Here is a 24,986-nt window from a genome sequence, read left to right as displayed (position 1 = left end):
TTTATTTTTAAATCTGGTGAGTGTGCGTAATTGAAAGCATGACAAAAGTCAGCACGCGTGCTTGAGGAAGGTGAAATGGGCCCCGGGGCTCAGTCTCTCCCGACGAGGTGCGTCTCCTGGGGCCTGTCGATGCGGAAGAGCAGCTCGGCGGGCTGGAAGTAGCCCAGGTACTGCACGCTGTCCGGGCTGGTGTCCTGGTGGTAGTGCCCTCCTTCCCCGTGGTGGCTGAAGCAGTGCGTGTGCTCCACACGCAGGTCGAAGCCCTGGCACCAGACAGAGGCCCGTCAGCAACGCGTTCATGGGAACGGCACTTAAAAGTCACGGGACAGTGTGTCCTAATGTGTATGTCCACACATCTCCAAATGTTAAGCAGTGAAAACTTGCAAGACACTTGTGAAACCAGTAAGTCAAAATAACTTAGAAACTTTGACAGCCCCCAGGTTTTGGTGTTAATCTGACTGAGATCTCCTTTTTAACATTTTTTTCCCTTCCACCTTGCTTTCCATTGGAATTAAACAATGCAGTCACACCAAGGAACCCCTACTGGAAATCAAACCCCTTTGCACTGAATTGCCACAGGCCCATATAATAAAGGGATTGTCTCTGCTCCAATTCTGAGAGCCAGCTTAGATGACTATGGGAAGAGCAGTGAATAAAATAGCAACTAGCATGCTAAACCATGAGATCAACATCACCAGTTTTATGCATCATAGAATGGGCTGGGTTCAAAGGGTCCTCCACAGGTCATCTATTCTAACCACCCTATCATAGGCTGGGACATCTTCTGTTCAACCAGCTTGCTCAAAGCCCCATCTAACCTGGCCTTGAACACTTCCAGGAATGGGGCATCCACATCTTCTTTGGGCAACCTCTTCCAGTGTCTCTCTAAAATAAATTTGTCCATATGTCCAATTTAAATCCGTTACCTTTTAATTTAAAATCCTTGCCTCTTCTTTTATCGCTACATGTCCTGGTAAAAAGTTTCTCTCCATCTTTCCTGAAAGCCTCCTTTAAGTACTGGAAGGCTGCAATAAGGTCTTTCTGGAGCCTTTTCTTCTCCAGGCTGAACAATGTCAGCTCCCAGTCTCTCTTCATAGGAGGAAGTATTCCAGCCCTCTGCTCATTCTCATGGCCCTCCTTAGGCCCTGCTCCAACAGGTCGACATCTTTCTTGGCACCCCAAAGCTACATGCAGCATTCCAGGTGGGGTCTCATGAGGGAAAGAGTCACCTTGCTTGACCTGGCCACACCTACTTTGACATAGCCCAGGACAGGATTAGTTTTCTGGGCTGCAAGGGGATACTGGTGAATAGTGCTATGGCACTGGAATGCCATCATCTGCTGCTCTCTTTGTACTGACACTCAAACATTTCCAAAACCACAGGCCTAGGCAAGTGCTGTTGAGCTTGCAGGGGATGCAGACAGGAGAAAGCCAGAGGCATCCACCACACAAGTTGCATTGGCTCTGAATGGACCAACTGCTGATGGCTGCTTTCAAATGATGCCTCAATGGCTTGTGGGAAGATAATCACAATTTAGCCTTAGGCCAAAGGCTGCCACATGATGACACAATAAAATCACACCCTTCAATATATTTAAGCTTACACTATGTCCCATTTACCTCTGGAAAAAACATTTTTATATTACTTATGACTGCACTTTTATTTATAAAATAGTCATTTTCATCTATGGTTTTCTGGTCATTTTTAAATAAATAGTTTTCCTAATTATGAACACCTTAATGGTTTTTGAAACCAGATTGATTATTATCCTGAATTACTTGCTGTTGAATTTGGTGCTTGTGAAAGATGCTGGGTAAGTTTCCAGCATGAGGCTTTGCAGGCTTCAATTTACATCAGCAACGGGACACATGCTTCATGTCTTTCAACACAGCATTAGCAGAGGGAGTTCTTATGAAAGTGAACTACATAAACACATGGCTGAACCACCTTCCATGCTCTTGACATTTCTCCCAGTGTGGCCAGCAGTGAATGTAAACCATACTGTTGGGTTTGGGATGCAAGCACTTGCACACATGCAACTGGAACTGAGCCATTAAGTTAATCCATTATGAACAACCACTAGGTTTCAGAACAGATTGATCTATCTTCAATTCAAACAATTCACAGAAATTAGAAGCTTCTCAATCATTGCCCTGGCTCTGGAAGAGTTGAACACAATACATATACAAACTCCCATTCTTGAAAGGAAAATAACATCCAAGACAAAATTCATTACAGGTCTCAGTCTATACTTAGAAATGAGAAAAAGAGACTCACTGGATCTCTGGAAACTATTACTGGCTGACAAATCAGTGGAGCCTTCATTTCAAAGAATTTGAGCCAGTTATTCACATCCTCATCAGTATTCAGGGGACAGGCAGAAAATTCTGGAGGCTAAAGCAAAAATAAAAGCTTTTTAAGTAAAAGGAAGACACTTGCATCAGGATACTTTTTCTCTAGCAACTTTTCTTTTCCCCTTCCCACTATTCTGTTCATTTTCCTTCTTGAAAGAAGCTTACCACTGTCCATCACTCTGTTTCTGCCAGAAACAGAAGCAACCAGAATATTTTGTCTTTCATTGCACAGGTAGTGGGAAAACCACTGAAGTGACGATGCTTCTCCTTCTGATACATTTTAGAAGCTCAGTTATATTTTAAAAGTTTAATGCTTCTTAAGTATCATCTGAGTTCATGCATTTAATTTCAATTAGTTTTACAATAGTTCTCCAGTTCTTTAGCTGCACACAGATTTCAAAAGATGATGGCACTAATGCCAACTATAACAGAATTAGTTTTGGGACACTGATTTTGTAATGTCAACTCCTTACTTTAATACAGTGTTCATCCTAATAGTTTATGCATACATTTAAAAATTGAAAACAAAGTGAAGGAGCTAAGATTTACACCCTGATTTATACTTCTGTTTTCAGGAGAACAAAGAAAGTTACATTCATTGAGAACAACATACCATAATGTGAATCTTTGCTTTCCCCTTCTGAATGATAAACGTACCACCCATCCCAACTGGCTTTTCTCCATAGTGTTTCTCTAAAGTTTGTCTCAGACAGGTCACAAAGTTAAGCTCCCCGGTTCTTCCATTAGCTTTCACTTCAATGACCTGGAAGATAAAGTCACTTTGTCACTGCCATCTCCTGCTGCAATAGTCTGGAAAGGTCTGTGAAAGCTGTTCTGAAATTCTCCCAAGCTGATAACCCAAGATCACATTTTGAAAAAATAAGCTTCCATGCAAGTGCTGCTGCACTTGCATCTTTCCAGTAGGTGACCAACTCTCTTTTCCTTAGTTCTGTTCAATGCTAGCTTTGCCTGTAAAGGGTGCTGGACAGAAAGAGATTTACCCATACATGAGACAATGACTTGAGCAACTCCCTTTTGTCCACCAGCTGGCTTCCACTCTGTCAGAAAGAAACACTGGGTAACAGAGAAGAGTGTTCAGTTTCCATGTAGCTGTCAGGTTTTTGACTGGTTCTGCCAGCACCTCTTAGTGCTGGCTGTGGCAGGAGAAGCACTTATGGAAGAAACTACTTACATGCTGACGTCTCATTTACTCAAGTACATTGCACCATTACTTTAAGTCACTGCTATTGCATGTTTCTCTTGTGGAATTACTACTTTACTATTACCACAGACCACTGACAGAAGAACCATGAGTTTCCATTCAGTCACAAAGCACCACAAAGTAACCTTAGATGGAAGTACGTACCTTACCAGGTTGGCCCTCGCTGGCATAAAGGTTGGCCAGCAGTCCAAACTCACAATCGGTGTATTTGCTGCTGTACTTCTCAAGCAGGCACCCTTTATCTGCAGGATTTATCTGAGCAACGTAGCTCCCATTTACAGCAGGCTTTTTTTCACTCTTAGTTTGAACAATAGGGATAAGCTGGGGAAAAGAACATATAAGTCAATAAGAACATGTAAGAATCAGCCAAAATAACTGAACACACATAAATGTGATTTAAGCTTTGGACCATGATCCCAAGAAAAAAATCCACTTCAGCACACAGCTCTGTCTCTCAGGATGAGGTCTGTACTGGTAAGAAAAATGCACTAATATTGTAATGTAATTGAAAGGTCCAGAAAACAGGTCTACTTTTTCTGAACAATTAAACTTAATGTTATATAAAGATGAATTCTAGTGTTAAATAAATAAAATGAAACAAGATCTATAGTCTACATGCAAGTATTGGGAATTCTATGTAATACTCTCTCAGTATATAGTAACAACCATTATTGTAGTGGCCTAAATTTAAAGCTGATAAGGACTATCTCATCTGCCAATAAATCCATCAAAACGAGACCACAAGACCAAATGTTTATGCCTGAAAAAAGTGAGATTAACCAAAGTCTCCATAGGCAATAGTTTTTGTCTCCTACCCCTCCTGTAGTTTATAATTTTCTATGTGATATCTTTAGAATTCACAACAGTGAAACTAAGTCATCTCAGAGGGCAAAAGACAGGGAGTATTTCAAAGACATTTACCAGTAAGTTTGAGAAGCATTTCTAAATCTCAGAATTAAAACCTCTGGTCAGGTCTTTGTGAATCAGTTTCAAAAAATATGTTTCTTGCATGCTTCAAGGTAATCACATGCTCCCTGAAGAATTACAAGTTAAAAATTAATCCTCTTATCTCAGGAGTAGGCACCTCAGTGGATGGCCTTCATCTCAGTTCCTTCTAATGTGTATGTGGTGTGAAAGTGTTTATTAAATACATTGTTGTAAATGCAGAATACCCAGCATGGTACTGCTCTACTGTTACAACAGTTCCATGAATTATTTGAGAACCATCACACTTACATACTGACCTCAGCATTTATTCCAAGAACTTTGGATGAAGCAGCTCCAGCTCCAAGAATGAAAGCTCCAGGCAGCTCTATGTCCTTTGCAACTTTATTTAGATCATAAACCTGCAAAAGAAAAACAATACTTTCATCCCTGGAAGTGTCCAAGGCTAGGCTGGATGGGGCCTTGCTGGATGAAGCAACCTGACCTAGTGGATGGCATCCCTGCTCACCAGAGGAGGGGCTGAAACTAGATTATCTCTAAGGTCTTTTCCAGCTCAAACCATTCTATGATTTTGGTGTGGTGCTCTGATCTGCAATTGTCATTCTGTTCACTGTAGTCCTGGAGGTATTTAATTCACAACACCCACCCTCATTAAAATTTTGATAATTAGGTTGAACATGGCTTCTGAACACAACATAACATTTAGTAACAACAAATTTGGTAGATGCCCATTTGCTTGCTACCTGTATGTTCCCTGCTCATTTTATTCAGACTGAATTATTGTTCTTAGTAGATTTGTGACATACAACACACATCAGAATCAGTGTCATTAAACACTGAAAAGTGCCTTTCACAAGTGTAGAATCCCAGTATCTAGATCCTAGTATCTCATAGTCCTCATCTTTGTTTATTGTTTTTCTTTTGACAAATGTCAAAAACCAAAAACCCCACAGCTACAGGCAAAAACTCACTTTTTCTTTCTGTACAGTAGGTATGAGGTAAGGAACGCCTCCCACATCTGCTATCCTAGGCTTTCCACAGATTCCTGGAAAAATGCAGCCAGTTAGCTTGGTAAAACCTTTATTCCCAATAATCTTCAATAGGCATGCATTCTAACCCACCAAAGAACTGGTTCCTCAAACTTCTCAGACCCTTGAGAACACTATTTCCCTAGCATGCTTAGATAAAGTGTTAAGCTATTAAGAAATCCAAGCCCTAAAATTATTCATAGTAGGATTTAATGCTGCATAACACGTTGTAAAATAATATTCTCTAAGCACAAAAAAAATTTGCCAGAGTGGACAACACCTTCCCTTTACCAGTTATCCAGTAATGCCCTCACCACACAGTAGAAACTTCTGCTGGGACTCCACTTGCAAAATTTTAGCAAACCTGAAAGCTGTCTCAGGACAATTCATTCCACTTATTTGGATATGCATTTTAAGAAGGGATTAATAATCTCCTGGAGGCGTTTCTTTTACATTGATGCCAGAGGGAACTCAGATGAGTAGCACAGATGACATGTCTGTCTTCCAGACAGCTAGTGTCAAAGAAAATGAATCCCATTCAGAATAAGACAGTTTTACTTCATTGACATACATGAATGCCAGGAATTAAAAAGTTAATGGAAGCACAACTCCTTAGGTTCAGATAGTGATTGGCATGGTTCTAAAAAATTTCTCTATCTAAAGATAACAGCCTAATTTCAAAACCTTTTCAGTGCACTAAATAAAGCTTATGAAATAAGTAATAATGCAATGACAGGTTAAGAAAAAAAATTATGACGAATACTTAGTAATAACTTGTCCCTGTTCAGACATCAACTAGGAAGCAAATCCAGAAATAAAATGTAGCTCTCCTCTCATGTATATTCTTTACCTGAAAAACATTTTAAGCTCCCTCAACATCTTCAGAGGATCAAAACTAAGCAGGATCGTACAGGAAGAACTGGAGAAGTCTTAGTGGAAAACAAGAATGCTAGATTACCTTTAGCAGGAAAGTTGAAGGGTTCCTGAGTCAGATCAGGACAATCTACAACAGAGACTTGAGCATCAGCAAAGTTCTCTTTAAGCCCTTTCTGCAAAACTATAATAAAGAATAATGGCAAAATTATTGACAATGAAAAATTACCAAGAGTCTGACAAGTTTCTAACAACAATAAAGCATATCTGTTTGGGCATTATTTCTGCAAGACATATTACTTATGCTTATCCTTAGTAACTCCATTGATTTAAATGTCTGCAGGCACTTGTAACATTACTCTGAGCTTCAGAGAGGAGCAAAAGTTTATTCAGATAATTGTTTGCCACATTAATTAATTTAAAGAATTTAAAAAACATTTTCATTGAAATACACTGACTGCTCCAAGTAGCACTAGGAGCAGCACACTGTGAAGTAACATGGGTAAGCTTCAATCACTTTCAGCAGTGGGTTTGCTTCAAAGAGCAGACAATTACAATCAGATCAAATATGATGCAAGAGCAAAGGAGGAAGCAAGATTCAGCTGAAGCAACAATCAGTTCTTTGCATACATTAACCAGACAGTTTGCAATTGATTATAATCTCAAACCATCTCTGGCTGTCTGGAAATTTCTACCAGCAAAGGATACTGCCTATCATGTTCATGCTCTTGCAGAGATTTTCTGGCAAGTGCCACTGTCACAGCAAGACAGATAATGAATGTTGTTGGTGATAATGAACCAAATCCAAAATTTTTTGTTTGCTTCATATCAATGTTTTTTAGGCTCAGAATTTGCAAAGTCACTCAAACAACAGGGAGGATTATATGAGTGCACTGTTTGGAAACAATTTCCAAACCTTTAGTGCGGCATTGTCTTCACATAAACTGCTTCAAATATTATGTTGAAAAGTCCAGGTTCTTTCATGCCTGGGGGGTCTGCTTTGACAGATGTCTCAAACTAAGGAACAGAACATCCACTCTGTGATCTCAAATCAGGTGGTTCCTTATTTACACAGAAGACTTTCCTGTGCCTTTTTTTTCTCCACTTGGGCTTTCAGCCATACTTTACTTCTCATGATCAGATTTACCAAGCCGTTGCCCAAAAGGGTCAGTAGCTTGGTAGATTTCTAATACATCTCAGTACCTTCTGGCAAGTGAACAAGGACAGTAGAAGGGCACTCCTCAAATTATACCCAAAATTTGAACAGCAACACAATTCCCATCTTATAGAAGATCCTCAAGACAGACAAGGACAAAAAGGAAAATTCTGCTTTGTGATGAAATTTTTCTGATACTCTTTCAAGCTGTTCTACAGCAAGTACGTGTGGTTCTCTGCGGAGCTTACAGGTCTACAGCAGCCCTGGCCTACTGCCCCAGTCTAACTGGGTGAGAAAAGCACTGAGAACCATCCAGGGCACTGCTGGCACACTGCTGGAAATGTCAAACCGATACAGATTCAGGAAAGTGGCAAACTGAACTTGAGGATCAATCCAAAAGACAAAAATCCTTCAGTGTATCTGCTGCAGGGGAGAGACTGCCAAAAGGAATAATGTCTTCCTACTAGGGCTCATGAGCAACTGGACTGAACTCAGAAGTCCCTGCCAGCCTCAACCATTCTGTTATTCCAAGCACATCTTGAGAGCGCTTTAGAAAAAAGTAAACTGTTTCCTGCAGCCCAGTTCTAAGGCAGTCACCAAAGGAGGAGGTAACTAGGTTCAAGCAAGAGGATCTGCCATGCTACACTGCATCTTGTCAGCTATGATTTGAGCAGTCCTGAAAAAGTAAGAAATACCAGAGGGTAGAGGAGAACAGATGATTCTGTATGTGTAAAGAAGTTTGGTGTGTAGTGGTCAGACTTTCACGACCTGCACACAGATCTGCATATGCAGCAGTTTTAAAGAGACTAAGAGCCTGTCTGTCTGTTTAAATATCTTGGGGGCTTGGAGGAGGAGTCGTTTGCTCTAAGAAAATCATCACGTATAGAGAAATAGTGCTGTTCTTTATCTCTCAGTGTGCTAAAAGCAGGAATTCTGCATGTACTAGCTGTAGAAAGACTTTGGTATGAGCTTTAATGTAAGTTTGAATAGTACGTTACAAGATTGTATAAAGTCACACGTTGCATTACTTACCCCCAGCAAGCTCCTCCAGACTTGGGACATGAAAAGCAAACCTTTCGACTTTGGCCATTTCCTAATTGGTGCTGATTTCTTCAGGTAAGAAGTTACAGTACAGCACACTTCAGAGTGATTGGTCTGTCAACAAAGATAATAGTTTAACAATTTAAACATGCTCCTTTCAACATGTTAATTATTTCTCAGTTTCACTCAAGAATACATAGAAAAAGTAGAACTGGAGTTCTGCCATCACAGGAGAGACTGACAGTTTCAATAGCAATGTTAAATTTCTTATGCACTTTGGAAGAAGATGTGTCTTGTCAGCCCTATAGCTGGCTCAGAGCATTACGCATATTAGCGCTCAAGTTGATAACCAGGTGTAGGGAAAACACATCCTATGCTGAATGCAGTTCAAGGGATCAGGAGATTTGGATGTCTTTTTGTAAGCCTGGAGTCACAAGAAAGTTTTGAAAGAAATCTGAGCTTTTCTGAGCACATCAGCTCCCTCCTAAGGTCTTCCCAACCATAATGTTTACTTTTCCAGCATTGGCTGTGGTGGACTTTCATCCCTAGCTGTGACATGGTCTCCAATTGATTCTGGGCATGTGTTTCCCCTTCCAGAGAGAAACAGGCTAGCAGCAAAATAGAAATCAACAGCAGCAAGTTCTGCATTATGAAGCTCTGTATGGGTACAGAGCCTGTAACAAAAGGTTTTGAACATGGGTTTAAGAGCCTCTTCATAAATGAACTGTACATCAGTCAGCCTTGCAACAGCAAAGACAGCTAGAAGGGCAAGCCATTAGCTCAGGGCAGAAACAACTGATTGTACACTACCTAAAAATCAGCTGCAGTAATCATTAACTCATTAGGCACATACTTGCTGCACACAGCAATAAAAAAATAAAATGGGTCCCATTTACCCAGCTCTCAGGTGTTGAAGGAAACAGCCAAAATCCTAACTACATTCCTAGACCTGACTGAGTCTTTGTTAGGAAGGACTACAGTGTGAGACAGCTGCTTATGTACAGTTCTAGCTTCTGTTTTTAAAAAATCCTAACTTTTATGACTGTCAAAAAAATGTAGCTGTCCTTACACCATCAGCCTCTTGAGTCTGCATAAAGGAAAAAAAAAACAAACCATGTTAAAAAAAAAGAAATAAGAAGAGTGGGGAGATCATAGCAGTCACTTAACTGAAATCTTTGAGCTCAATGCTCAGCCACCTCAAATTACTGCTGTAGCAAGCAGTAGAGAAAGGAAGAAAGACTGCAACCTGTGTATAGTAATTCCCACCTTAGTTGGTCTTATCTATCTCCACAGCTGACTTTGTCCCTCCTCTGGCTCTGGAGAAGAAAGTAGCAGGCTGGATTTGGTGCCTCTGGTAGAAGCCTAATGTCAGGTGGAGTGAATCATACCCCAAGACTTTTAGTGTGCACCAAGAAAGGGAGTAATAAGCCATAGGCAGAAAGTGAGAATAAGGCTTTGGCAGCATTGTTTGAGATGATCCTCACCCCCTTAAGAACCTTTTGCCACATCCAGAAGGAGGCTGTGCCAACACTTAACACGTTGGGTGTCCTGAAACCGTCTGAGAAGACAAACTAGAATTGCTGTTGTGCAAAAGGCAGAGGCAAGACTTGTACATATTCAAATAAGTTGGCTCCCCACAATCAAGAAAAGAGGGAAAGCCTGTGGAAAAATTTGATGCACCATAATAAACCCAATCTGATTGGTAGACAGTAGTTATTATGAGGAAAGACACAAAATAGTAGATCTGTGGCCCACCATTGCAAATATTCACAGGGGAGTGAATTTTGTGGTGTGCAACAGAGAGAACCTGAGATAATAGCACAGAAGTAAGATCCACCATGGAGGGATGCAGTGACACTGAATTGCTACAAAAGATTACCAAAGAAAGAACACAAATGCTAAAGGAATGATAAAATCATTATAGATGTTGGATGGTGCAACTAGAATGGAGACAGGTATGTAAAGACTTAAAAGTCTACCTTTGAAGTGAGAGGAAAACATCAGAGAGAGGATAGGTGCCAGGAGGACACAGATGAAATGTGACCATTAGATTAATTATGTGTGTGGGGTGTCTATTATCAAAACCTGAATTGAAATTAACTAAGGGGGTTAAAGCCAAAAAGGAGAGGTTATAGGCAGGCTAGATATGAGTCGGGGAGGGGGGTAGTGGGGAAAGAAGTATCAATGGAAAAAAATTGAAGATGGCAGTTGTGAGAGAGAAATTTAGCGACGGCACCAAGAAGAGCAAGACATCCACAGATGCAGAAGCCGTACTTCTTGCCTGGAGCGGTGCCAGGAAATCCCGTACGGGGCAGAGGAAGGCAGCCGGGCAGCAGAAGCAACTGCTTCAGCGGCTGGGATTTGGGGAAGGGACGGGTCACGGCAGGGTATTAACAGGCGTGCTAGGCGAGGCTGGGGTCCATAGGGACAGAGAGCATCCCGGCAGGCAAAGGCAGCGAAGAGTACTGGAGCGAGGGAGCGGTACAGGCGGCAGCACGCTTGGCATGGCTGCGAGGGGAAGACAGGGGCTCTTCAGGCTGGAACAGCCAGCTCGGAGGAGCATGGGGAGCGCGGGGAAGCAGCACAGCAGGAACGGGAGCCTCTCACCGGGCGGGAAGCCGAGGGAAGCCGGGACCTGCCCGATCTCTGCCACGCACCGACCTCCGCTGTCGCCCGTACTTGCCCTGCTGTCCAGGACGGGTACAGCAAGGAAAGACTCGGCTCCGCTCGGCTCCGCCCACCCCCGGGCGTGGCCGCCCCGTGCGCACCATGCCACTCCCACCATGACGCCACCTCCTTCCCGCCTCCCGTCGGCCCGAGCACTCTCGCGAGAGCCCGCCGCTATTTAAGAAGCGGAGCCGCCATTGTTCAGCCTTTGCGGCGGGGCAGCGGGAGGCGCAGGTTCGTCGGTAGGGGCGGGTGCATCCGTCGCCATCTGCGTTGCCCGGGCCCGGGACGGAGGGACTCGGGAGTGGGGGGACGGTCCGGGCGGTGTGGAATCGCGCCCCGAGGTCCGGGGCGTGTGGCGGCGGTCGGTGAGGGGTGTGCCCGGCCCATGGTGCCTTGATGCGTGCCAGCGTTCGAGGCCTTCCCGTGCCGCTGGCCCCAGCGCACTGCTGGCAGCCGAGCCTGGCGAGAGTACGAGCGGTGTGCCTGGTGCCTTTGTCGGGTCCTTCAGCAAGTTTAGGTGGTTGCTTTTCTTACCTAAGGGATGTGTGTGCTGTGCTAGCGCTCCAGGCCTGAACTGCTGTGGAGGCCGCGAAGGACGTTGAGTTGCCTTGCTGTCCTGACTCTGGCGTTGGTTGGTTTTGCTTCCGGGCTTTGTGTTTGTTAGGCCGTGGGTGAACCAGTGTTAGCTGTGTGCCCGCATAGGCATAGTGAAGTTGGCACAAGTGTTTTTCTTGGTGTGAGGGGCTGAACGCTCTACTGGTGGTGTGGCCTCCCCAGCGCTGAGTACGGGGTGGGGGGGCGGCGGAATCCCTGCCGTCGTCCTGCTGGCCACACTAGAGGTAATATAGGCCAGGATGCCATTGGCCTTCTTGGCCACCTGGGGACACCCTAGATCATGTTGAGCTGCTGTTGACCAGCACCCTCATGGCCTTTTCTGCTGTGACGTAAGCATAGGACCTGGCACTTTCCCATGTTAAACCTCACTCATTTGGCTTAAGCCTGTGCAGACGCCTCTGCAGAGCTGTCCTGGCCTCCAGCAGATTAACATTCCCACCAATTTGGTGTAATCTGTATACTGAATGAGGGTATGCTTAATCCCCTTTTTGAGGTTCTCAGTAAAGACATTAAACTGGTCTGGCCCCAACACTGATCCCTAGGGAACATCTGCGTAAGACCAGCTACAAGCTGGATGTAAGTCCATTCACCTGATTCTCAGAGCCCAGCCATCCACCCAGATTTTCATCTAATGAACAGTGTACCCATCCAGTTCATCAACAGCCGGTTTCTCAAGGGGAATGCTGTGAGAAATGGTGTCCAAAGTTCAACTGAAGTGCAGGCAGACAATAGCCACAGCCTTTGCCTCATCTTTAGTGGGTCAGTAAGGATGTGCCTTTCCTAAATTCATGCTGGCTGGGCCTGATCCTTTGGTTGAGATGCATGTGCCCTCGGGATCATCTGATCATGTGTAGGACATTGGATGAGTTCTGATGTAGTGTCCTCAGATGCTGAATTGTGTGTAGTTACATTTGAAATACTAACGGGTATGATGACCAGTTGGTACAACTCTAAACACAATAAAATTAGGAAGATACAGATCTATAGGGCTAGTAAATTACTTGATAAGCAAAGTAACTTAAGGCTATTACAGAGGAAAACCAGGTTCCTTCACTGTATGTTCCAGTCTCTTTTGTATAGATTGGCCACTGAAGAGCTGGATTGCCATGTCTTGCAGATTCAAGTGAGGATTAACATTTTAGTTTTGGGGCTGATCTCTATGATTATTTGTTACCAGTGAACAAATGGGTAATGGATTACTAAGTAGGAGATCTTAGGTACCTTAAAGCTCATAAAAGAACATAAGGAAGATGGCATTGCTTCTCATAAAGACACTGTCTTGGATTAATTTAAAGGTTTTAAATCACAGTGGAGTAAGTATTTATGTATGACTTTAAATTGTAATGTCCTTACATGTATAAGAAGCCATTGCCTACTTTTATGTGTGCTTATTTGGAGGAAAACTTCACCCTAGTAGGGAGAGGGCTATAACATTCAGAATTCATCTCAGTAAGTCTCTGAACAATCCATTGAACCACTGAGGTTTGCCTTCCTTTGGACAGGAGCTGAACTAAAAAGTCTAAAAAACTTTCTGATCTCAATTATGCTGTGAATATCTTCAGATAAGTGGCTGTGACTTGGATGCTGGTATTAAGAATATAACTGATCGTGGGTCATAGGAAAATCTCTGCTCTAGTTAGCTCAAGATTGTTCTTAAAAGCTTACCCTGTGATCATGAGTGGAGAAGAGGAAAGTTTGTTACCTGATTAATGTGAAATTTTGTTTAGTTTCTTGAATTCTCATTGTTTTTTAGGGCAAAGTGAAACATGACTGATACAGATGAACCCCAGGCTTCTGGCTCCGATTACCCTGATGCCCAAGAGCTGATCAGCCATCAGCAGAAGGAGCCATCTGAGGTGTATTCATGGCAGAGGAATACAGGAACAGAGTGTCCATGGTCAAGGCAGAAGGTGGCTGCTCCTGGGGAGTCTTCAGATCATGCTAACAGCATGTGCAAATCACCAGCAACTTCAGCTGAGGTTTTACTCATTAGCAGTGATTCAGAAACGTGAGTTTTTATCACTAGTTGAGAATTGTGGACAACCTATGTAATGTATCATAAAACTACCTTCTTTTGAAAATAAATATTTTTTTCTTCCAGTGATGTCTCTGCTGCTCATCCCGAGTGGTCTGTTGCACCTTCAAAGCAGAAAAGGAGATATCAATCATCAAGGCAGCAAGCTGAATCTGTTACAGGAGTACCTGACAATGAAAGTTCTTCAGATTCTTCTTTGTCTCTCCAAAGTCCAGGGAAATCATTGGAAGTTCCCAAGCAGAAGTCAAAACTCAATTTGAAGGCTATTTTTGCCTATCACTTCAGGGGAAGGAAGTTCAAAGCAGCCGCACACCGAAAATACAAAATTCGTGAGCGAAAGAGCAAAAAGAAGAAAAAGTATGAGAGCACACAGATGCCCACGGGGAGGCCACCACTCACAGCCTCACCTCAGGAACAAAAGAGGAGGCTTCTAGACAGAGGTTTTCAATTCCCTTTTGTTGAAAAACATTATGGGGAGAAACATATTCCCTTGAAGATGGTTCTTGGCTATGAGGTAAGTACTCTGTTTTGTGGGATAAATATTTTCTTAGTCTAAAAGTAGTGAATTGAAATGGTCTATCTTGTGCTTCTACTAGAACAAAACAATGAAACAGGCTTTACTTCTGTTAATCAGGAAACTCGTTGTTGTAGATTTAATACCTTTTAAAGCAAACAGCAAGAATTTATTGTGTTGACAGAATGCTACAATTCAGTTTGTAATATATATAAATGCTTTATATAGTGGTATTTTTAAGATATTTGTATTTTTTTCCTACAGCAAGCAGCTGCAAAAGGATATTTCAAGTATATTGAAGTGCTTAAATATGAAGACCATCTCAAAAAAGCTTTAAAAGCCCTTCAGGCCAGTGACGACTTAGAAAAAGAATGTGTGGTGTTTCGGAAACACAAATACTTAGATGATGAAGGCCCCATTTCCCCTATTCAGGAGACAGAGTAAGTTCATCTTTACTTGCTCTTTTGTGTTTAGCTAGCATAAATGTGTGTGTATCAAGTCAGTTGTTCTCCTGTCCTTTTAACTTACGAAAGCATTGCTTATTTTGTGAACAAAGCACTCTGCCACTTGGGATTCTGTGTTTGTAGATGTGACTTAAAAGTTCTCACAGAAGGAAGTATTTTTAATTTGATCTGAAGACTGGTAATTGTTGGAAGAAATTTAAATAAAGTATTTCCTGAAATGCTGTGTTGTAAAACAAGGACTACAGGATAATTTTTAATACCTTTTTGCATTATTAAAAACCGAAGTGTCATCTTTTGTCTTCTGGGTCAAGCAATTAGCTTAGTGAAATAAAAACAGAATACTTGCACTTGTTAATGTACTCATAATCTTTAGAAAGCTTAAAAGACAGTCTGAAGGTACAATGCTATTTTTCAGCTACTGTTCACTTAAGGGCTTGTAACTTCCACATTTTAAGGTACTGTAAAATTACACAATTTGATCTAGTTTGTCTGTTTCAGTGATGATGAAGACAGCATGAATTCTGATACTGAGGAAAAGCTTGATGCCAGAGTAGTGGTAAGTAAGCAGTCTTCAACTTCAGGAGCATTCTAGCCTTTCTGTTCTGAAGTTACGGAATAAGTAAATAATGTCTTCAGTATTTAGTTCTTGAGCTTAGATCCAGAGTTTACTGTGACCTGTGTGAATCCTGATCTTTTAGTGCAGGAGGTTTATAGTTCACACTGTTCTCTTCAGTGTAATGCTGAAATGTATAGGAATTCTGCAGTTCTCTGTAGAGTTCTTAAAATCTCCAAATTTGCTACTAAAGTCATAAGTATCTCAAAACTAGACTTGTGACTACTTCTGTCTTCCATTTGCTTAGGAGAACAGCTCTTTCATTCTAAGCAGCACAATTCCTGTTAAAAAAAAGTCCAAGTCCGGAAGAAAACACGCTAAACCACCTGAAGTGATTGAAATAGTGGATGAAGAAGATGGTGCTGAAGAGAACTTTGTTTCTCTGCAAGGCTCAGTTCAGTGAATGGCAGACAGACAAAAAAGGTGGCAGTCATCGTTCTTCAGATGAAGCTTCATGGGCTTGTTTGGTTTAAAGCATCGGTCTGGAGTCAGTATTGATCTCTCCAACCAGCTGCCTGGGCACATTTGACTTACTGTGAGTATATTTGGCTTGTATCTGAGATCATAGAATTTATGTAATTAAAAATGGGAAGACAAGTTCCAAATTACTGTAATGGAACAACAGCACAGGATAGAAAAGCATGTGTATCTAGAAAAGCATGCATACATCTGTGTTCTCCAGCTAAAAGGGCAGTTTAGATGCCTTTCCTTCACAGCTGACTTATGGATGGTTCTTGAGAGATTGTTTTTCTGTCTTAGAGGTGCAGGTTAGAAATGCTTAAGAAGTTAAAGGGTTTAAGACAGAATTGACATTTAATGCATGTCTAGTGGCAACAACAAAAATGCAGAAGCGGTTGGTCAGCTTTGACAAAAGTCTATTGCAAAATTTGGTTAATGCATTTGAATGATAGTAAAATTCAATCTTGTATGATTGAGGTTGTCTATTCCATGTGAAACAGCTTCACAGAAAACTAATTCTCTGCTCCTTAATCTAATACAATAATCTCTAGTTGTGAGTTAATTGTAACAATAACTGTAGCAGTATTGTGAATCTTGAATTAAAATTTTTCTCCCTCTTGCCCTCCTCTGTCCAGAATGGCTTCTGATGTGAACATGACTTAGCAGAAGCTAAAAGCTCTTTATTAGCAGTACTTACCAGGCATTGCCCCAACTGCAAATACCTTTCTCAAAGGTGTCTTAGTCAGTAGGAAACATGGCTAGTGTTTAGAAGTGGTCTGAATATCACCAAGTCCTAATGCAGCAGTTTTGGTAGCTGAAGTAATAAATGTTTAAAATGTTCACTTGCGAATCAGCAAGGTTTAAAAAAGTCAACTCACAGGCACACTCAGGTGCTCTTACAATCACTGTCAGCAGCTGTCTGACAGCTGTTCAGCACATAAAAGTAATCTGCTCAGTGGGCATGTTGTCAGAAAAAGGCTTTGTCTGCTGATTAAATTTCCTTCAGATGCAACTGAGAGTCTGAGGAGATTTGCAGTAGGTGTTTAATATTGAGGGAAAGTCAAGCTGTGTTATTTAGATGCTTGAATTATGGTCCTGAACCTCTGTGAAGGAAATTTGCCTAATACGGTTTGATAGCTATAGGACTGCAAAAATTGTCTTCAGCATTTAAAGATCACAAGTAAAACTGGTCCAGAATTAATGACTAAGTGTAACTCTGCTGGGTGTCTCCCTGAGAAATATTCAATGGCTTGAAAAACTCATTCTGGATCTAGGAGTGGGGTTCTTGCTTGGTAGGGCATAGTGAAGGGTATGTGGAGTTCTGATCATTCTGCAATTCATGTGATGAATTTGGCTGTTCAACTGCTGAGTGACTCAGAAATGAACTAAAGTTCAATTCTGATTAGAACTGGATAAATATATATGAAAATCAAGATTATTACAGCTGTTAAACTGGTTATTGAAATCTGGCTTTGACTTTAGGAACCTTCAGTTATTTGACTGTATATGACAGTTCTTATCACTTCGCTGTTCTTTCCCTTCCAGTTCATGTTGCTTTTGGAAGATGAAATACCTCATGGATTACTTGCTGCACAAGGTAAGTTGTTACTTGGGTTTTTTGCATTATTTCACAAAAGGTTTTGAAAAAGTGCTCCATAGGTACAATAAATACTTGACAGTGCTCCACAGCTGAGCAGTTTCTGTGTGAAGCTTCCAAGATAGGAGTTCAGTGGTACATAACCTTCAGTGGTACATAACCTCTTACCAGAAATAGAGCCTGTAGCCTCTTTAGACAAAAACTTGTGTTCTTGATTACTTCAGAGTGCAGTTTTTGTTAAAACACAAGTTTTCCTGATGTCGAATGCTGCAGGGCAACTTTATCTAATTTGGCTTAAACAGCACTGCCTGGAGTTTTCTCTGCTGAAGATGTTGAGGTACTTTACCCTCAGTGACTTTGTGGTGTGTCACCCACACTTTCTTCTGTACCAGGGTCTATCATACAGCTGCAGCTTCTGATGGCTTCCCTGTGGTAAAATTCCATCTTAATTCATATCCCTTGCAAGAACAGGAGGGACAGCAGAGAGCAGCTGCTTAGTCTTGCATGGCTGTGAAAGCTGCTTACTGTAGGATGTTGCCAAGTTCGCATGGCTTGGGACAGAGTAGGAAATAGCATGGAAGAAAGCACCTTGTAAGGATACAGCATAGGAAAACACAGGAAACACTCAGTTGAGGGTGAGCAAGTGAAACCTGAAAAGAACATTCTCAAGTAAGAGATAAGAACAGACCTCTCACATGGCCTTGGCTGTAGGTAGAGAGCTGCACTGGGAAGCCTACATCAGGCTGGCCCAGTGTAAGCTGTCCTGAGGAGTGTATGCGATTCTGAACTGTTCACCACAATTACCTTGGTCCAAGCCTACCTGTCTAGAACTGGAAGGTGTGGTCACTGTCAGCTGCTTCTACTGCTAACAGTAAGTATGTAGTCAATTGGGAAGTAGCTTCAAATGCTGTTTCAAAAATAGTAAAAAAATGTGTTCAGTCAGTTCCAGCACTTGATCAGGTTTTGTCTTTTGCTGTAGACAAAAACCTGGAACCTAGTGCTTAGAAAAAACCCTTCTTTTGCAACCCACAGCTGATGAATGTATTAGTTGTGTTACATATATGAAGGGACAGTATTTGCATGGCCTCAAATAGCATTCATTCAAATACTTATCAGTCTAGAGTTTGGTATTCTAAGTTTTCAGAACTGTAGTTTGGTTGTGCCTTTTCTTTGCAGATGAGCACACTGACACTGCAGTAGCAGCAGTTGTAACTTCTTGGATCTCTTGAATTCTTAACGCTGTTTGCTGACCTAATTCACAAATCTATTACTTCAATGGACATCTGTGCAACATGGTAGTAAAAAAGGTGAGCTTTGTGTTTCTTCTGAGCTTCTGCATAAGACCGTTTGATTTCTTCAGCCTAGTGCTATTCCCACAGAAAGTAATCAGACTAATTTGTGCACTGTATGGTATCTGCACCCAGCAGTGTCTTCCTGGTGGGGTGTTCAAAAAACAGTGCTAAAGTATCTCAACAGCTGGCATCGTTGGTTTTCAAGCAGATGTGCTAGTTAAACTTGGTATTTCTGTTGACACAAGTAGATTTAATGTTTCTTAGTGTGAAGCTTTTCAAATACAATATTAAAAAACTGCTAAACTGTTACAGGATAAAAGTATAGTTAAACTAATGATGTTGTTCCAAAATAATTTTTCTTAAAGGGGCATTCCTGTGATGGGTGGAGCAGATTGGAGAGCCTCTGCTGAGGTGTAAGTATTTGGGAAACAGTTGTGTTTTTTTTTCTTACATGGAAGTGGTTGTATAAAGATAAAAGTTCAAGTCTTCTTGACTGTCTTTTGACAAGAAGAAAAATAGTACTTTATTTTGAAACACCAAGTTCGAGATGGCTCTAGAGACAGGTTTCATTCAAAGTTACCTGGGTGGGCTTAAAAACCAGGCTATTCTAAAGACATTGTGGAGTTGGTATGCCTTGTTCTTCAGCAATTAGACACAACCTGCTGTGTGTCTGAAATGGAAAACTTGGCTAGAAGAGTAACAGGTTTTGCTTTCCTCACTGTACACTTTGTTGCAGTGGTGACAATGAGACCTGTAACAAGTTCATTTAGTGGGACAATTCTGCATCCTTTGTACTAAAAGTAGAATTAGCAGGTAGGGGAAAAATATTTGCAGTGCTGAATTATTGTAGGTGGTTTATTAAAAGCATTTTTTAAAGGTGTATTAAAATGGTCTCTTCCATGCTTTCTTTGTGAGGTAACTCCTTTAGTTTTAACTTCTGTGCCTTAGTGCTCCACTTCAACTGCAGAGAGACCTTGTTAGTAGTAGTTTGATTAAGTGGGATGTTGTTTGATTGCAGATAAAACACTTTGTTGTGTTACCAGCATTCAACCAGTGTAACTGGACTACTGGCTGCCTGGCTTCATACCCAGATAAAAGCACCCAAGTCTTGATGGACTGCTAAAATACTGAGGAAACTTTAGAAGTATTACTTGGTTACAACAATTTATTTTACGAAGTGCACCTGAAGTCCAGTCTGAATTAGTGTCTTGGTAAGTTGGTGTGTCTGTTTTTTCTTCCTGTGCCTGTTTCAGGTCAGCCACCTGTCTTTAACTTGGTGAGCTAGTTATACTGCTGCTCCTTTCTTCCTGAGAGAATGCAGTGTTGTTTCAGAAAACATGGGAGTTTATCTTCCCCAAACTTGAGAATGCTGTGAGAAAGTTGTTGTGATGATTGGCAAAATGTTCAACTGCTCTGAAGAGAGTGAGTGAGAAGAGCCTTTCTGAACAAATTACTCAGTACTGTTGTAGGTTCTGCTGATTTGCCTGCACGTACATGCTGGTTTCTAACATTGTTTTTTTCTGGTGCTAGGTACTTAAGAGAAAGTGAAGGAAGAAACGTAGGATGCCATTTCACTGAAGTCTGAAGCTGCTTCAAGGGTTAGTGTGACATCTGAAGTTCTGCCTGTACCTTAATGATTTAGGGGCTCTGGCTGTCATTAGGCCAGAAGTCTCAAACCAAGCTTCTTAATTTGTGAAGGTTTCAGGGACTGTTTTCAACATTACATTACTATATCTTAATGAATCATTCATTCTGTCAAGGGAAGAATTTATTGTAACTTAAGTTTGCCCAAAGAATGTTGATGTAAATTCCTCAGTCAAAAAATGAGGTGAACAGGTTAACTGCTTAAACTGATAGCTTTGTGTCAACCAGTAAATTAGACTTACTAGGAAATTTATAAGGAAGGATTGTGCAGAGTTCTGTAGTTAATTCCCTTTGATATTTGCTTCTCAGGTAACTTGTAATTGAAAATTTGCTAATATGAAGGAGGTGCTAGTGTATAATTTACCCTCTTCCTTCCCCTAAAAGTCTTGAAACAACATAAAATTAGACTTACTGGGATCTGTACCAGATAACTTTCTAGTCTGCTTGATATTTTTATTTCTCTCTTGTGTTAATTTTTAGTACCAAAAGTGCTGAGGTCTATCCCGATAGGATCTTTTCTGTAGGTTCATGTCGTTGGAAACGCCTCACAGAATAAATTTGTGGTTTGGCTTTACCCACTTAACTACCTGTTAGCTCTGTGGGATAAAACCGCAAGACAAATATTAAATCCGAGGAATGCAGGGATGCCTGGTGTTCTCCTTCAGGTGTACTGGAACATGCTTGGAATACAAAACAAGAACTGATTCAAGTGGAAAGCTTGGTTGGAGTTGAAAGTTGGTGTGTTCTGGGACCTCAGGGGCAACTGACATTCTGAATTACATGAGCTGAATTTAGTCTTTTGCCCAGGTTTTTGTGTAGGCACCTGACTTGTAACACAAATCTTTTTGCTTCTTGTTTTCTGGATGGCTTGTGCAGAAATGATTATTTTTTCTTGTTTCAGTGGCTGTAGGTAAGAAGAGAGCACTGTAATGTCTGTTGTGAAGTAAATTCATAAACTTGATGCATTTTTGTTTTATATCAAGAGATGCTCCACAGCTTCATATTGAGCAGCATTATTTGAGTTGTTTCTTCAAGTATAGGATTTAGAGAGTTAATTTCTGAGCAGCTCAGGCAATTAACTGCTATATTGTTGAAATCCCTGGATTCTGTTCTGTAGAAGAGTCCAAAGTAAAAGTAGCAAAGTACTCTGGAAAAAGTATAAATCTTAGCATAGGAGAATTCTGAAGCTGCTGTTCATATTAGTCTGTTCTCCCTCTCAGCTGCATGGCAGTGTTGTGACAGGCACCTCTTACTCCCTGACACCCACTGGTGCAGGCAAGAAGCTCAAGTGTAAAGCGAGCTGTTGTGGTTGAAGGTCTGTAGCAGTTGCAGTGTTCCAGTACCTGCACTCGGCAGCATTCTGTGGAATGTTCAAAAAGCAGTGCTACACCAGTGCAGCATTTTGCCTCCTTGGTTTTCATTCTGCTGTGTCCGTTAAAGCTGGTGCTTTTGCTGAAATAGTCTTTAACCTCTTCAGGGATTTCAGTGTACTTTGTATTTTCATGTAACAAATGAGAATAGAAGTTTTCATTTGTCTTCATTTTGATTGTCTGTGTGAAAACTGGCTTCTGGCTTCTGGAACTCAGCAAGTGCATTCAATGCTTTGTAACAGGTGCTTGAGGATACAGAACAAAGTGAACTGCCCCGAGTTTAAAAAATGGAAGCAACCTGTTTGACAGGTAAGCACTAAGTTAATAGTTCCATACTGTTTCACAGTTGGTATATTAGCTTTGTATGACTGTAAGCATGGGAACTACTAAACTGTTGTACAACTGAGTGTTGTAGAAATGGTTGTGTAGTACCAGAGATTCCTGGGTAGTGATCACTGCAGATCTTTGCAGTTACCTGAGCAGATCACTCACCTGTGTGTGTAGACATATTTTAAATTAGTGCCAGTTTTGCAGCCATTTGTATTGCTGGTGTCTTAATTAGACTGCTGTTGGTTGTGAGGAATTCCTCAGTATTTGGAGCATGTGCCATTCTTCAGGCTTGTTCACAGCTTAGGTTATGTATTGGTGGGATTGACTGGTCCTTCACTGGAAAAGATGGGCAGCTGGGTTATTGAGTGAAATCCTGTAAGAGCAGTGAGAGGAGTATCTGGTCATTACCAAGGCTGCTGGGATGTTGCTGTTTCTGGTGAGCTGTGGACATGACCAAAAAGCAAACCCACCAGACTCATGTGTTGTCGTCACATGATGTGGCACCAAGTCTGCTGGGAATAAAGCTTCAACATAGGTCAAGGACACAATAGTCCCTTCTGCTGTTAAGAGCAAGCTCCTGCTGAGGTGTAGGGATGTATCCTTGGGTGCTTTCACTTAAGCTACAGGGGAGCAAAAGTTCCAGTTGGGAGTTCCATAGACTGGATTCTAGAGCTCCTGCTGAGAGGGTGGTTCTTTGGAACAGAAGCAAGAAAGGGGAACAAAGGCTGTTCCATGCTGTCTGCACCCAAGATGCACTTTTGCCCTGTACTAACCAAACCTGACTCTTAAACTCCTAGGGTCTGCTACCAAGTTGCTGTATGTCAGAGGGATGAGAAACACCAGGTGGGAGCTACCAAAGTGAATGTGAAGGTAAGGGCAGTTAGCAAAAAAGCTGAGAACTGTAAAGAAATTGAAGGTCACTTCAAAGAGGGTTTGCATGGCTGAAAAACCAGCAGCTCTTAACGCAGTGACCGCATATTGAAATCCTCTACAGGATGCCGTGGACACTCCATGTGTGCTATGGTCTATTTGTGAGGAGATAACACCTTGTGTGTAGTTACGCCTCCTGGGCTGAAAAAGGGCCTTATCCTGCCTTTGGGTTTTTTTCATGCTGATGTAGAGGAGAGGCAACTCAGTTCCATTCTGAAGCAAGAACTTGCAGCATTAGGGAAACAGCATTGCTTCAGTTGTGGTTTGAGCAGTCTTGCAGCCCAGTTGCTGGTTGTGTGTCCAGAGAAGGGCAGTGGAGCTGGAGAAGAGTCTGGAGCACAAGTCTGATGAGGGAGGAGCAGCAGCTGGGGGTGTTTGGCCTGGAAGAAGGAAGGCACAGGGGGAACCTTCTGCTTTGTACAACCACCTCTCAAAAGCTTGCAGGTGGGGGGGTGGTCTGCCAATTAACAAGCAGTAGGATGAGAGATTACCTCAAGTTGTGCCAGGAGAGACTTAGATTGAGTATTAGGCAAGTTGCTTTTATTTGGATTGAAGGTGCTAATAAATATTTTTCCTCTCTTAGGTGCTGGTGATGTTGCTGCAAGCCTGCTGCAAAGAACTGCACAGCTGTTACAAATGAAGAAAACCTTCTCTAGAGTGTTGCAGCTTTTTGGCATTAAACACCCATTTTAACTTGTTACTGCTTTGTACACTGTAGTAGCATGTGTTGTGACTTGCCTCTTGCCCTTCTCAGAGCTGTGGTGAAGATGCCTTTGCAGTGTTAAGAGAAGGCCCAGCTAAACTGAGATTACAGAGGGGACTGGAAGTGGCTTTATCAGGGAATTTCCCTGACTTCCTTGTCACTGAACTCAACTGTACCAAAGCCCTGGACGGGTGTTTATTCTGTATGGAAAATGACAGCATTTAAATAAAACTTGGGGCTCTGGGCTGCTGCCTGGGGTTATTTCCTGCTGCTGCACTGAAGACCCAACACGGGGTTGAGGAAATTATGGCAGCTGCTCAATCACCTCTGCGTTGCTGGTAGCAGAATGCAAGCTTGGTCTCTTATATTCTGAGAGAGGAACAAGAATATTGATGTAGGTGGGCCTCAGCAGCCCTTGCAGACCTGCCATGATGTTGAGACTCCATGCTCTACTACTAGTCCCAGCACTACAAACAGCCTCCATGTGACTGCATGGGCTTTACCAAACCTGTTCAGGTTTATGGCTTGCTGCAGCAGTACAGGCAACTGCACCAGACTGAAAGAAATGAGTGACAAGAAATGGAGAGTTAATGCATCAAAAATCAGCAGATTGAGCAGATGGAGAAGAGGCTGCAAAAATGAGCAGAGGGCTGGAGGACCTTGTCTGAAGATGCTCAGAGTTGGGGTTCAGCCTGGAGCAGAGAAGGCTCCAGCACTCTTCACAGAGCCTTAAGCACTGCAGGGGGATTGGTCCAGAGAATCTTTAAGGTTTCTTCACCACCCCCACCTACTCCATGATTGGCAGTGGTGCACTTTAGCCAAACGGAGAATTAATGAAAAGCCCTTGATACTGCACCTGTTAATAACAAAGTTTACAGCCAAAGCTGCGCTTTGAGTTTGTCCCTGATGTGCTTAGCTCAGAAAACAGGGATAGAAAACATCTCTTTAGAAGAAATAACAGTGTAGGATTTTTAATTCTCACATTCAAGTGCTTTTAAGATGTACCTTGTAACTGCAGAAAACCATACCTCTAATCTTTAATTGCATAGTGCAAGCAACAGATTAAAAACTCCCATTTTTACAGAAGAAATATCCTGTACCCAATGACTCAAGTAACCTTGAAACTTTAT

General features: G+C 41.9%; 2 protein-coding genes and 8 non-coding genes across 17 annotated transcripts; 9 read left to right on the top strand and 1 right to left on the bottom strand.

Moving 5' to 3' along the window:
- Positions 1-81: 81 nt before the first annotated feature.
- C2H11orf54 (chromosome 2 C11orf54 homolog) lies at positions 82-8,706 on the bottom strand. 3 transcript variants are annotated; one of them, XM_062514293.1, is made up of 8 exons: positions 8,612-8,706; positions 6,509-6,607; positions 5,494-5,567; positions 4,822-4,923; positions 3,722-3,898; positions 2,969-3,118; positions 2,279-2,395; positions 82-263 (listed from the first exon to the last, which is right to left on the bottom strand). In XM_062514293.1, the coding sequence occupies exons 1-8, from the start codon at positions 8,667-8,669 to the stop codon at positions 90-92; spliced, it is 951 nt and encodes a 316-aa protein (XP_062370277.1). In that variant the 5' UTR covers positions 8,670-8,706; the 3' UTR covers positions 82-89. The 3 variants fall into 3 exon arrangements, with proteins under 3 accessions (XP_062370277.1, XP_062370284.1, XP_062370290.1); XM_062514300.1 differs by lacking the exon at positions 2,969-3,118; XM_062514306.1 differs by lacking the exon at positions 3,722-3,898.
- A 2,792-nt stretch (positions 8,707-11,498) lies between these two features.
- Positions 11,499-24,683, top strand: TAF1D (TATA-box binding protein associated factor, RNA polymerase I subunit D). 6 transcript variants are annotated; one of them, XM_062487549.1, is made up of 14 exons: positions 11,499-11,521; positions 13,659-13,913; positions 14,007-14,454; positions 14,719-14,894; positions 15,417-15,474; positions 15,779-16,066; positions 17,536-17,587; positions 18,764-18,894; positions 19,245-19,292; positions 19,898-20,090; positions 20,410-20,477; positions 22,136-22,202; positions 23,021-23,093; positions 23,737-24,683. In XM_062487549.1, exons 2-6 carry the CDS (start codon positions 13,672-13,674, stop codon positions 15,932-15,934), a joined length of 1,080 nt encoding a protein of 359 aa, XP_062343533.1. In that variant the 5' UTR covers positions 11,499-11,521; positions 13,659-13,671; the 3' UTR covers positions 15,935-16,066; positions 17,536-17,587; positions 18,764-18,894; positions 19,245-19,292; positions 19,898-20,090; positions 20,410-20,477; positions 22,136-22,202; positions 23,021-23,093; positions 23,737-24,683. The 6 variants fall into 6 exon arrangements, with proteins under 6 accessions (XP_062343533.1, XP_062343535.1, XP_062343534.1 ...); XM_062487551.1 differs by lacking the exon at positions 11,499-11,521 and adding an exon at positions 11,706-11,758; XM_062487550.1 differs by lacking the exon at positions 11,499-11,521 and adding an exon at positions 11,781-11,807.
- Positions 17,326-17,397, top strand: LOC134041482 (small nucleolar RNA SNORD5). The gene has a single exon (XR_009933024.1). It is a non-coding gene; the product is annotated as a small nucleolar RNA SNORD5 (small nucleolar RNA).
- On the top strand, positions 18,535-18,661 carry LOC134041479 (small nucleolar RNA SNORA40). The gene has a single exon (XR_009933021.1). It is a non-coding gene; the product is annotated as a small nucleolar RNA SNORA40 (small nucleolar RNA).
- Positions 18,987-19,125, top strand: LOC134041469 (small nucleolar RNA SNORA8). Its single transcript, XR_009933012.1, has one exon. It is a non-coding gene; the product is annotated as a small nucleolar RNA SNORA8 (small nucleolar RNA).
- On the top strand, positions 19,510-19,641 carry LOC134041473 (small nucleolar RNA SNORA1). The gene has a single exon (XR_009933015.1). It is a non-coding gene; the product is annotated as a small nucleolar RNA SNORA1 (small nucleolar RNA).
- Positions 20,258-20,330, top strand: LOC134041468 (small nucleolar RNA Z40). The gene has a single exon (XR_009933011.1). It is a non-coding gene; the product is annotated as a small nucleolar RNA Z40 (small nucleolar RNA).
- LOC134041476 (small nucleolar RNA SNORA18) lies at positions 21,014-21,145 on the top strand. The gene has a single exon (XR_009933018.1). It is a non-coding gene; the product is annotated as a small nucleolar RNA SNORA18 (small nucleolar RNA).
- LOC134041470 (small nucleolar RNA SNORA8) lies at positions 21,851-21,986 on the top strand. The gene has a single exon (XR_009933013.1). It is a non-coding gene; the product is annotated as a small nucleolar RNA SNORA8 (small nucleolar RNA).
- Positions 23,138-23,267, top strand: LOC134041472 (small nucleolar RNA SNORA25). The gene has a single exon (XR_009933014.1). It is a non-coding gene; the product is annotated as a small nucleolar RNA SNORA25 (small nucleolar RNA).
- Positions 24,684-24,986: the final 303 nt, after the last annotated feature.

This window comes from Cinclus cinclus, chromosome 2 (genome assembly GCF_963662255.1).
Source record: "Cinclus cinclus chromosome 2, bCinCin1.1, whole genome shotgun sequence".
Lineage (NCBI taxonomy): Eukaryota > Metazoa > Chordata > Aves > Passeriformes > Cinclidae > Cinclus > Cinclus cinclus.
The sequence above is the reverse complement of the archived record's forward strand: the minus strand, read 5'-3'. Positions and strand labels throughout refer to the sequence as shown.